Below are 12,003 nucleotides of genomic sequence, written 5' to 3' on the forward strand. Positions count from 1 at the left end.
CCTTGCGGGCGCTGCAGGATTTCAGTCCTTCACGGCGTAGTGTGTTACCAATTGTTTTCTTGGTGACTATGGTCCCAGCTGCCTTGAGATCATTAACAAGATCCTCCCATGTAGTTCTGGGCTGATTCCTCACCGTTCTCATGATCATTGAAACTCCACGAGGTGAGATCTTGCATGGAGCCCCAGACCGAGGGAGACTGACAGTTATTTTGTTTGTTTGTTTTGACAGTTTCTTCCATTTTGCGAATAATCGCACCAACTGTTGTCACCTTCTCACCAAGCTGCTTGGCGATGGTCTTGTAGCCCATTCCAGTCTTGTGTAGGTCTACAATCTTGTCCCTGACATCCTTGGACAGCTCTTTGGTCTTGGCCATGGTGGAGAGTTTGGAATCTGATTGATTGATTGCTTCTGTGGACAGGTGTCTTTTATACAGGTAACGAGCTGAGATTAGGAGCGCTCCCTTTAAGAGAGTCTCAGCTCGTTACCTGTATAAAAGACACCTGGGAGCCAGAAATCTTGCTGATTGATAGGGGATCAAATACTTATTTCCCTCATTAACATGCAAATCAATTTATAGCTTTTTTGAAATGCGTTTTTCTGGATTTTTTTGTTGTTATTCTGTCTCTCACTGTTAAAATACACCTACCATTAAAATTATAGACTGATCATTTCTTTGTCAGTGGACAAACGTACAAAATACACACACACACACACACACACACACACACAGTACTGTGCAAAAGTTTTAGGTAGGTGTGAAAAAATGCTGTAAAGTAAGAAAGCTTTCAACAATAGACATGTTAATAGATTATATTTATCAATTAACTAAATTGAAAGTGAGTGAACAGATGAAAAATCTACATCAAATCTATATTTGGTGTGACCACCCTTTGCCTTCAAAACAGCATCAATTCTTCTAGGTGCACTTGCACACAGTTTTTGAAGGAACTCGGCAGGTAGGTTGGCCCAAACATCTTGGATAACTAACCACAGTTCTTCTGTGGATTTAGGCAGCCTCAGTTGCTTCTCTCTCTTCATGTAATCCCAGACAGACTCGATGAGGTTGAGATCAGGGCTCTGTGGGGGCCATACCATCAGTTTCAGGACTCCTTGTTCTTCTTTACGCTGAAGATAGTTCTTAATGACTTTGCTGTATGCTTGGGGTCATTGTCATGCTGCAGAATAATTTTGGGGCCAATCAGAAGTCTCCCTGATGATATTGCATGATGGATAAGTATCTTTCTGTACTTCTCAGCATTGAGGAGACCACTAATTCTGACAAAATCCCCAAATCCATTTGCAGAAATGCAGCCCCAAACTTGCAAGGAACCTCCATCATGCTTCACTGTTGCCTGTAGACACTCATTCGTGTACCACTCTCCAGCCCTTCAGCGAACAAACTGCCTTCTGCTACAGCCAAATATGTCACATTTTGACTCATCAGTCCACAGCTGCCATTTTTCTGCACCCCAGTTCCTGTGTTCCTAGTTGAGTCGCTTGGCCTTGTTTCCATGTCGGAGGTATGACTTTTTGGTCGCAAGTCTTCCATGAAGGCCACTTCTGACCAGACTTCTCCAGACAATAGATGGGTGTACCAGGGTCCCCCTGTTTTCTGCCAATTCTGAGCTGATGGCACTGCGGGACATCTTCCGATTGTGAAGGGAAGCAAGCATGATGCGACTCATCTGCTGCAGTAAGTTTCCTTGGATGACTCTCAGAATTAAGCTCAGACTGTAACTAGACTGGGAACAAGACTTAGCAGTGACCTGGGTGAACAAAGAGGTTTATATAGTGAGTTGATGAACTGGGGGAATTGAGGACAGGTGTGCTGATTAATAGAATGATTGGCTGGAATTAACCTGGCTGATGGAAACAAGAGGGTGACCCCTGGTGGTGGACATGACAAACAGTCCTCAACGTTTCCCGTATCTTTGTGCCTCTTCAAACGAGCTTGGACAGCACATCTGGAAACCCCTGCCTGCCTTGAAATGTCTGCCTGGGAGAGACCTTGCTGATGCAGTAGAACTACCTTGTGTCTTGTTGCTGTGATCAGTCTTGCCATGGTGTTTGACTTTTGACAGTAAACTGTCTTCAGCAGCCTCACCTTGTTAGCTGAGTTTGGCTGTTCCTCACCCAGTTTTATTCCTCCTACACAGCTGTTTCTGTTTCAGTTAATGATTGTGTCTCAACCTACATATTGAATTGATGATCATTAGCACCTGTTTGGTATAATTGTTTAATCAGACACCTGACTATATGCCTATAAAATCCCTGACTGTGTGCAAGTGTACCTGAAAGAATTGATGCTGTTTTGAAGGCAAAGGGTGGTCACACCAAATATGGATTTGATGTAGATTTTTCTTCTGTTCACTCACTTTGCATTTAGTTAATTGATAAATATAATCTATTAACATGTCTATTCTTGAAAGCATTCTTACTTTACAGCATTTTTCACATCTGCCTAAAACTTTTGCACAGTACTGTATATAAAGGTATATATCTTTAATGTATTTAATTTTTAACAAATAACTGTAAAATTTGTAAACATTTTACAGTTATTTAGTCTTATTTAATTTAAAACTGCGTTGGCAATACTGACCCTGACTGACATTCCAATAAAGCCAACTTGAATTTGAATGCATTTGTTTTTATTGGACTGCTGTCACTAGGGGTCAAACCTGTTATTCAAGTTCTTTTGACTGACATTGTTGTTTCACTTTCCTTTCGTCTCCCACACTCTTAACCTGTCTGTTACTGTGCAGACACACTCCTCCCTCCCTCTCTCTTTCGCCTCCTCCATTCCCCTCTCTCCCGCCCTCCCTCTCCCACTCTCTCCCTTTCTTCTTGTGATTGATTTTTTTATTTTCCTCCTTTCTCCCATTCTCTTCTCCCTCCCTCATTGGTTCCCCACATTCTCTATATCCCCTCACCCTTTTTCCCCCTCTTTATGTCCCTCCCTCCCTTCTCTCTTTCTCCTCATCTGCTTCTCTCTCCTCTCATCCTCTACTTTCACTGGGTCTCCCCTCCCTTCATTTCTCTCCCCTAGGCTTCTCTCTGGAGCGGCACCTCCACTCACTGCAACACAACACAACACACAACACACAGTCAGAGCCGAGACGACAACACGGCACAGACACACTGCTGAGATGGGCTGAGTGTGTCACTGCAGTAGAGCGGCAATGAGCCAGACTGGGATACTGTCTGTAGATGAGAGGAAATATCAGGACAACAAACAGCACAATAATGACTGATCACATTAGATCAGCTGCTGTGTTGTTAGTGTATTCCCTACAGTCACTCCAGTCACACAGTTTGCCCATCAGCTGTGTCTCAGTCCCTCTAATAACTCTCTCAGTGGGACTCAGCGGACACTTTAACTTGGGGACGGGAGGACAGAGGGACAGTCTCTCCTGAGGGACACAGAAACACAGAGCGGTAACTCACTACCAAGGGAGGAGGACCATCTGCTCACCATCTCTCTGTGTCTCTCTCAGTCACTCTCTCCCTCCAGCGGTCACTGGTCTCTTGTCTCTCTCTCTCTGTCGCTCAGTGTCCACTCTCTCTTCACACACACAGTTCTTATCTGTCCCCTCTGTGGCAAAGGGGCTCCAGGTGTCCAGAGGCTCAGTAATGAGTCCCTGTAGAAACCAGAGGAGCTCAGGGTTCAGATCCAGGCATTTCAGTGGCTCCTCCAGATGTTCAGCCCAGCTGCTGCTGCTCCCTGTCTGCAGTGTCTGTGAATGAGAGCACAGCTGGTTACTGGGGGACAGTGCTGGACTGAGCGGCCTGGCTGGGGGGGCTGTGTGGCCAGGCTTTTCTGGTCCCCCCATGCCTGTCTCTGAGGACCCCCAGACACTTGTTTGAGCTCCTGCTCCAGTAGAGAGATGCTTCTCCAGCGCTAAACACTGATGTCTATGGTAGCTGTAGGACACAATAGTCCCCAGTGAAGAACAGACCCCAGTCCAGCTCCAGTCCAGTCACATTGCTCCTATAATTAAACACTGATATCTATGGTAGCTGTCATAGATATCACAGATGTGACCAAGTCCATTTTTTTGCGCATTTATTGGTATCACTTATTAATTACCACTGCTTTATTGTATATACTGTGTTTTGAGTATATATCACTTATTGTTTGTGTTTTTGTTTGATTATGGTCTTAATGAGTCACATTTAACATGTGCAGATCAGCTGCCTATCTCCCCTGCCATTGGTTAGAGGAGCCGATGTCTCTCCTCGTTGGATATTTAGGGGAGGTGAGATGAGACGAGGGACAGTTTCTTTTCTCTTTTGGAAGAGGGGCTGGGACTGCTGCCAGCCAGGTTGTCGGAGCACTGTGTGACTAGCGGATTGTATTGCTAGAGAGCAATAAAACACATCCTGGAGATTAAGACACAGGAGTCTGTTGAGTCCAGAGTCCAGAGCCCCTGTGTCATTCAGGGCTGAATAAAGCAGTGAGTGAAATACAGGTGAGGAGACATGCCTTCTACACTCACCTGCACAAACTGCGTCTCACTCACCCAGACTGCGTCACACGCCTCAGACCTGAACAATACTGACCAGCTGTGTCAGATGTCTTAATCAGTCCACAGCTGCATGTCTGTCCCCTGTCTCTCTGAGCCCCAGTGCACTGAGACTGAGTCATAAGGACACTAACTGTGTGAAGAGCTATGAAACAGGTCCAGAGTCCAGACACCAGTGTCCCAGTCTGTCCCAGTACAGAGATACGGCTCCAGGTCAGCTGACACTGTAGTCCCAGCAGCCCAGCAGCAGAGTGGCGTCTCAGAAACCCAGTCTGTGTGTGTGTGTGTGAGCAGTCACAGAGAGTGAGGCGTCCTGCACTCACACCAGTACACATGAGCGCAGTGCTGATCCAGAGGGACTGGACTGGATAATAAGAGCCTTATGAGCCTCAGCCTGACAGCGAGAGAGAGGTTTTCTAAAATGTGTTTCTCTGATTAAACACTCCAAACCGGCGACACGGCAGCTAAGAAAGACCCGAGTGTCCCTGCTGCTGTAGAGGATTAGACTCCTCTCTGTGTCATGGTTTCCCCCTGTACTTCTCCATTTCGCCACCAGAGAGCAATAAAACAGTCCCTCTCAGACTCCAGTGCATTGGGCAGGGCAGCGCTTAATGATTAACAGGAGATAATGCTAGTTAGTTAGTGTTTTGTATTCTGTAGTTTATATTTTTACTGAAAATGTACATTACAACATTTATTAATTGAAATTACAAATGGACATTGCAGAAAACAGACGGCTGTAAAATGAGCTGAATTCAGGCAGATTGGTTCAAATGAAATCATTTGAAATACTGAAAAGTGAAAACGGACTTTCCTTCTGTTGCAAGTGGTTTAGGAGAGATGTGCCCTATTATAGGATCACTGCTTCAACTGAGAAAGTGAACATGTCATAGAATGAGTTAATAAAGATAATGTATTGTGACAGAGACATGGAGTCAGCGGCGCCCAGGCTCATCCATATGCTGCTGGGTGTTTTGTCCGTGGTGCTGGGGGGGTGCTGATGGTGTTTTGTCTGTGGAACTGGTTTTATCTTTATCTTATAATCTCTAAAACACAACAATACCTGTGAAGTTTCATATTTTGTCAGTTCAATAGTATATCTGGGAGTTTAATGGGGGGGAGTGGAGCAGCTCTGTGACCTCAGCTCCGGCTCCACAGCGCTCTAATATATATTCCAGTATTTAAAGCCACAATGTGATAAACTGCACCAGACCCTTACTATCTGCACGTCTTACCCCCCCCGATCAGTTTTTAGACTATAGAGTATAGGAAATGTGACATTATGAGGATGGTATTGGCCAGGTGACGAGCAGTGCCTGGTTTCCTCCAGACATGACGCTTGCCATTCAGGCCAAAGAGTTCAATCTTTGTTTCATCAGACCAGAGAATTTTGTTTCTCATGGTCTGAGAGTCCTTCAGGTGCCTTTTGGCAAACTGCAGGCGGGCTGTCATGTGCCTTTTACTGAGGAATGGCTTCCGTCTGGCCACTCTACCATACAGGCCTGATTGGTGGAGTGCTGCAGAGATGGTTGTTCTTCTGGAAGGTTTTCCTCTCTCCACAGAGACACGCTGGAGCTCTGTCAGAGTGACCATCGGGTTCTTGCTCACCTCCCTGACTAAGGCCCTTCTCCCCCGATCGCTCAGTTTGGCCGGGCGGCCAGATCTAGGAAGAGTCCTGGTGGTTCCAAACTTCTTCCATTTACAGATGATGGAGGACATTGTGTTAATTGGGACTTTCAATGCTGCAGACATTTTTCTGTACCCTTCCCCAGACCTGTGCCTCGATACAATCCTGTCTCGGCGGTCTACTGACAATTCCTTGGCCTTCATGGCTTGGTTTGTACTCTGACATGTACTGTTAACTGTGGGACCTTATATAGACAGGTGTGTGCCTTTCCAAATCATGTCCAATCAACTGAATTTACCACAGGTGGACTCCAATCAAGTTGTAGAAACATCTCAAGGATGATCAGTGGAAACAGGATGCACCTGAGCTCAATTTTGAGTGTCATGGCAAAGGCTGTGAATACTTATGTACATGTGCTTTTTTTGTTTTTTATTTTTAATAAATTTGCAAAGATTTCAAACAAGCTTCTTTCACGTTGTCATTATGGGGTATTTTGAGGAAAATAATGAATTTAATCAATTTTGGAATAAGGCTGTAACACAACAAAATGTGGAAAAAGTGAAGCGCTGTGAATACTTTCCGGATGCACTGTATTCACTGTTGTTGCTAAAATAATGAGCAGATCCTGTAGTACAAGGCGCTGCCAACGCATTTGTTGGGTTATTATTCATATTCGTCTCCTGGCAGACGATAAAGGTTTAACCATCTTTACAATACAGCACAAAGTAAAGGCCTGGTGTTGCAGGGCTCTACTTTTTTCCTCAGGAGCACTGTGCCCCTAAATTGAAAAAAAATATGGGCACAATCCAACAATTAGTGGCACATCATCATAAGTGCTTCAAATGTAATGCTAAAATGGAAAACAAATATAACAATGTACAAGACATTGAAATACAGGGCTGTACAGTGGAGCCTGTGGGGGGCAGTGGCTCAATCCACAAAAGGGGCAATTCTAGCCCAGTGGGGGGCAGTCAGGTAATACAGGGCACTTAAACCCCTGCCCCCCTCTGCAGGCCCCTGTGTAAATACACGCACACAGCAGCGCCGCTGCAAACTCACAAACAAACTCACTACACGTTTTCCATCTGTTTTTCCGTTTATGATATGCATTTATATTTTGAATTCAGTGTGTGTGGCACTAGTTTGATCATACAGTGCAATGCGCCCCGGCTGACAACGCACTTCCACAGGCTCTGAGCAGCGCCCTACACATTTAAAGACGTGTCTTAAAAATCACCTTTTGATTGTCTTAAAATAATCTCTTCAGATCTTGTATTGCTTGCTCTCCTTTATTGGCTAAGCTAGCTGCTTGTTTTCTTGCTGGTTTTGTTGTGTCTGTGAATACTGCACTACTGTAAATAAATACAATGTATAATACTAATGTAAAGAAACGGGCGGAGCATTATTGCATGTGTAAGTGTGTTTAATGACGAGGCGCTACGCCAGCTCTGATCGGACATCCAGCCAAGGAGCCGCTGCGACACTGCGGCACGACGCCATTCTGCCGCCTCGTTAATTGCGACAGTCCACACCCAACTACAGTTCCCACATTTGATACCGTAACTACCACCAGTGTAAAACATCGGTATTATCAGGACCACGTCAATGTACTCAAATACTGTTTTCGCACTGTGCGCCCAAACTGCACTTCACACTCGCACGTCGTTCTCACTGGCAGTGAAGGCCAGGCGTCGTGCCGCGTCAGTAGCTCCTCTGTGACTGTGTGTACGGCAGACGCAGCCTCTTTGTGACGTCACAGGGTGTGGCCCGGTGGGCTGCACTCGCGCAGAGCTTCAGCGCCAGTCAGAGGCTCGAGTGTCCCCGGATCAGGATGAAGCTCAAGCCAGGAGTTTTTTTCCATTATCTGGAGCTGGACAGCACTTACAGTCTGCTGACAGTGAGGAGCGCGAACATACTGCTGCAGTATTTCAGGCTGCTGGACGTGCACAACAAGAACACCTTAAATGGTAAGTTAAAAAAGACAATCTACAGCAATAGGACCACCTTCTTGTTCCAATTGAACTATCAGTTCCTGAATTGAACCCTTAAATGAAGTAATTTGATTACATTTGACTCTTTAAATTGTGTAACTGCTAAAAAGTTGGTTCATTATTATTATTATTATTATTATTATTATTAATTATAATAATCCTCACACTTATATAGTGCTGATACTTGTCAGGGGGTCCCACCTCCACCAATGCACAGCACCCCCTGGATGCAGCAGCATCGTGCGCCAGTCTCAGCAGACAGACGGGCCCCAGTGGCATCAGGGACGGGCTTAGGGCCCGCACACCGGGCGAGGGCCTGGGGTTTGTATTGAGCAGTCAGTGACTCGGTTTTACGCAATGAGATCATGAATAAGAGCATAATTAGTGCGCATGTGAAAACACGTGTTGTTCTCTTACAGAAGCTTTATTATTATTATTATTATTATTATTATTATTATTATTATTCCGTTCGTCCTGACTGTTATAACTACAGACACCAGACGTCACACAGAGGCTCATTGTGACGCCGGTCAGGTTGCCGGTCTGGATCGATATTTATTGAGATCTGATCGATTAAAAACACAAACGATTATTGAATGTTGAATGGATTGACTTCGCACACAGACAGGCCACCTGACAGACCGGCAGCCAATCAGCGGTGTTTATGCAAATTACGGCCCAGGCAGTAGCCAATCAGCGGTCACGATTCCCATGGTTCGATTCCTCCTCTGTCTCTGGTATACTCTGCGCCTGCGCGCTGCACTGTGATTTCACTGCGGTCACTATTGATGTCTGTATTAAATACTGTATCATTATAATACTTATTCCACTGCCACCACTAATAATAATCATACTACATTACATGTGTGCATACGGGGCTTTAATACGGATTATTTGTCATGTTATTATTCAGTCTTGTTAACTGCGCTACGAGACTTTATTTTACCTGCTTTAAAGGAGCTTTTGCCAATGATATGATGTGCTCATAGTAATGGTAAGTTTAAAGCACGTCATGAGATAAAGGGTATATCGTTATTTCAATAACAGTTTAAAATAAAGTTCCCACAAAATAGTGCTAAATATGACATTAGACAGCCATTCCTTCACAATCCAGCAGAGGACAGTCGATCAAACAATATAAATAAATGTATGTGTGTGTCTCTGTGTCCCAGTCTGCACTGCCTTAAAGCGCCAGGCCGGTACTAATGGCATTTTAAAGCACATTAAACGTGTTCTCTATAAAGCATGTCCCCTCTGACAATGTCCACTGTATAAGTACTCACGTGTTCATGCATTTAAAACCAGTTTTAAATACGTTTTTGTCATACTTACAAAGCCCATCTTAATAATAATAATAAATCTTACAACTTCATATAGCGCCCTGTAACATTTCACATTAGTTTATAATTGTCAGTAATAAATGCAACCTAAATATATCGATGATAGTATACTGTAGTACCTTGTCATGTACTATAATATAGTATAACAAAAACTACAGTACTACAGTTGTACAACAAATACTATGGTACAGTGTTGTATTCTGTAGTATACTGAATTACTTTGTGATGTATTATCAATATTACTACAGTACAAAAAATAATATATTACACTGTTTTATACCATATTACACTTTTATACTATACTATACTGTAGTATCTTGTACGTACTACACTACTACATGTACAGTGAAACATACAGCTTATTATACTCAAACATACTTTCACATGCAGACAAAGTTTCTCCAGGAACGTTAGCATTCTAGTTTCATTTTATACTTAAAACCCCTACTGTTAGAAATAATGAAAAGGCTTGAGTTAGGCACCACACTGGTTTTCACTGTCCTCTTTGTCCTTCCTCCACTTTCTGACAGATGTCCAGTTCTATCACTTCCTGAGGCATGTGAGTGACCTGAAGAAAAGAGAGATAATGCTGATCTTTGAGATGTTGGACCGCAACGCCTCCGGCGAGATCGGCTTCAATGAGTTCTACATGCTCGTGTGCATCCTGCTGGCTAACCAGGTAGGCCGGGCTCTTCCTGGGAGGCGGGCCGGAGAGGCACAGATACACAGAGTCCAGCAAGTGCTTCTCCAGAACCAATGGACAGCATCACACAGGTCTACAGATGCTGCTGGATCACATGAAGGAAATGTCATGCAACCCTATTTCATTGATTCAGTTCACTGTAAAGATGAAGGGGGGTGTTCGATGGCCTTCCTTGGCCCTGCATCCCGAGCCGCCAGACGTCTCTCTGCTTCATCTGCTTGCGTTCTTACGTTTCCTATTGTCTTGTGTTCTGTTACTCAAACTCACCCCTCCCTCTTCCACCCCTCTCCTCTTCCTTCTGTTCTTCCACCCTCCCTCGTGTCTGTAGAACCACATGGAGAAGGAATTCATATCACGGCATGCTTGTGCTATGTTCTCATTGATCGATGTGGATGGCAGCGGCGCCATCAGCCCGGCCGAGTTCCAGGCCATCAGCTTCCTCTTTAATATGAAAGGGGAGGACCTGAATAAGATCTTCCACGAATTTGATGTATCTGGGGACAAGGTAGGACTCGCCACGCTGGCATAGGGGTTGGCCAGTACCACACACACACACACACACACACACACACACACACACACACACACACACACACACACACACACACACACCTACCTGTCTCTCAAACACAAACAATCACACACACCCACGCAACTAAAGGCATTTCAGAGTAGCCAATCAGCCTCAGCAGGCTGTCGTTGGGTTGTGGGGGGATTCAGACATCAGAGAAACCCAGGCGGACACGGGGAGAACAGGCTGCTCCCCACATGCAGACCCCAAATCTCAGAATTGATTCCGGCTACAGGGAGCTAGCTGTGAAATAGCACTGCTAACCTATTGATATATAATTATTATAATAAACACCAGCACAACCCAAACAGTAGCAAATTAAATACATCGACAGGTGAAGAGGGGATGAAATTAACCCTTTTGAAAGATAGAAAATGCAAAACCAAAACATCATATTCAGTTTTCTTTCATTTGTCAGATGCTGAGCTACACCGAGTTCAAGCTGTTTGCCCTGGAATGCATTGACATGCAGGAGGACACAGCAAAGAAGACTCCAACTTTGTTGAATCGCTTTCTGACGGTCTGCAAGGGAGCCTTTTGTTGAGCTAAACCCCTTGAGAACCTGCCCCTGCACCCGCTCCCTATGGTCTACCTGTTTGACACACCTGTTGAGTGTCAGGGAACAGGTGTGTCAAACAGGTAGACCGTGCGGAGCGGGTGCAGGGGTGCAAGCTGGAGCGGGTACTAGCTGCGTCCAGCTTCCCCCTCACTCACCCCTCTCCAATCTGAGCACAAGCACACGGATGGAGAGGGGTGAGTGAGGGGGAAGCTGGACGCACAGAGACACCACAGTACAAGACAAGGATACTGAAGACACAGTGCACTTGGCTAACCGGTGCTGGAACTGAGCGAGGGAGGTCCTGGCAGGACCCCTGGCATGGTGTGGAGCTGGTGAAGTGGACTGAAGACTTTGGAAAGTCTTCAGTCTGAAATATACTGGCTTATTTGATAATTACTCTTGTTTACACACACCTATGATGGAAATGGCAACAATCTTATAAGCAGGCAAAAATGCGATGGGAAACTTGTTCTTTAAGAATGTGTTCTGGGGATTCAAGTCTTATTCCTTCTGTCATAATAAGTTTATGTACAGTATGTACAAATTAAAGATGAAAGTCTCCACTGAAAGCACATCTTGATTGTTTCCTTTCAAATCCATTGTGGCGTACAGAGCCAGAATGATGACAGTTGTGTCACTATCCAGATATTTATGGACCTAACTGTATGTTCTTTTCTGTTGTAATGTA

At 44.8% G+C, this 12,003-nt stretch overlaps 1 protein-coding gene across 1 annotated transcript; it reads left to right on the plus strand.

Moving 5' to 3' along the window:
* The first annotated feature begins 7,969 nt into the window (after nucleotides 1-7,969).
* LOC136763972 (EF-hand calcium-binding domain-containing protein 9-like) lies at nucleotides 7,970-11,382 on the plus strand. Its single transcript, XM_066717809.1, has 4 exons — nucleotides 7,970-8,118; nucleotides 10,013-10,161; nucleotides 10,514-10,690; nucleotides 11,175-11,382. The coding sequence occupies exons 1-4, from the start codon at nucleotides 7,983-7,985 to the stop codon at nucleotides 11,298-11,300; spliced, it is 588 nt and encodes a 195-aa protein (XP_066573906.1). The 5' UTR covers nucleotides 7,970-7,982; the 3' UTR covers nucleotides 11,301-11,382.
* Nucleotides 11,383-12,003: the final 621 nt, after the last annotated feature.

This window comes from Amia ocellicauda, chromosome 12 (genome assembly GCF_036373705.1).
Source record: "Amia ocellicauda isolate fAmiCal2 chromosome 12, fAmiCal2.hap1, whole genome shotgun sequence".
Lineage (NCBI taxonomy): Eukaryota > Metazoa > Chordata > Actinopteri > Amiiformes > Amiidae > Amia > Amia ocellicauda.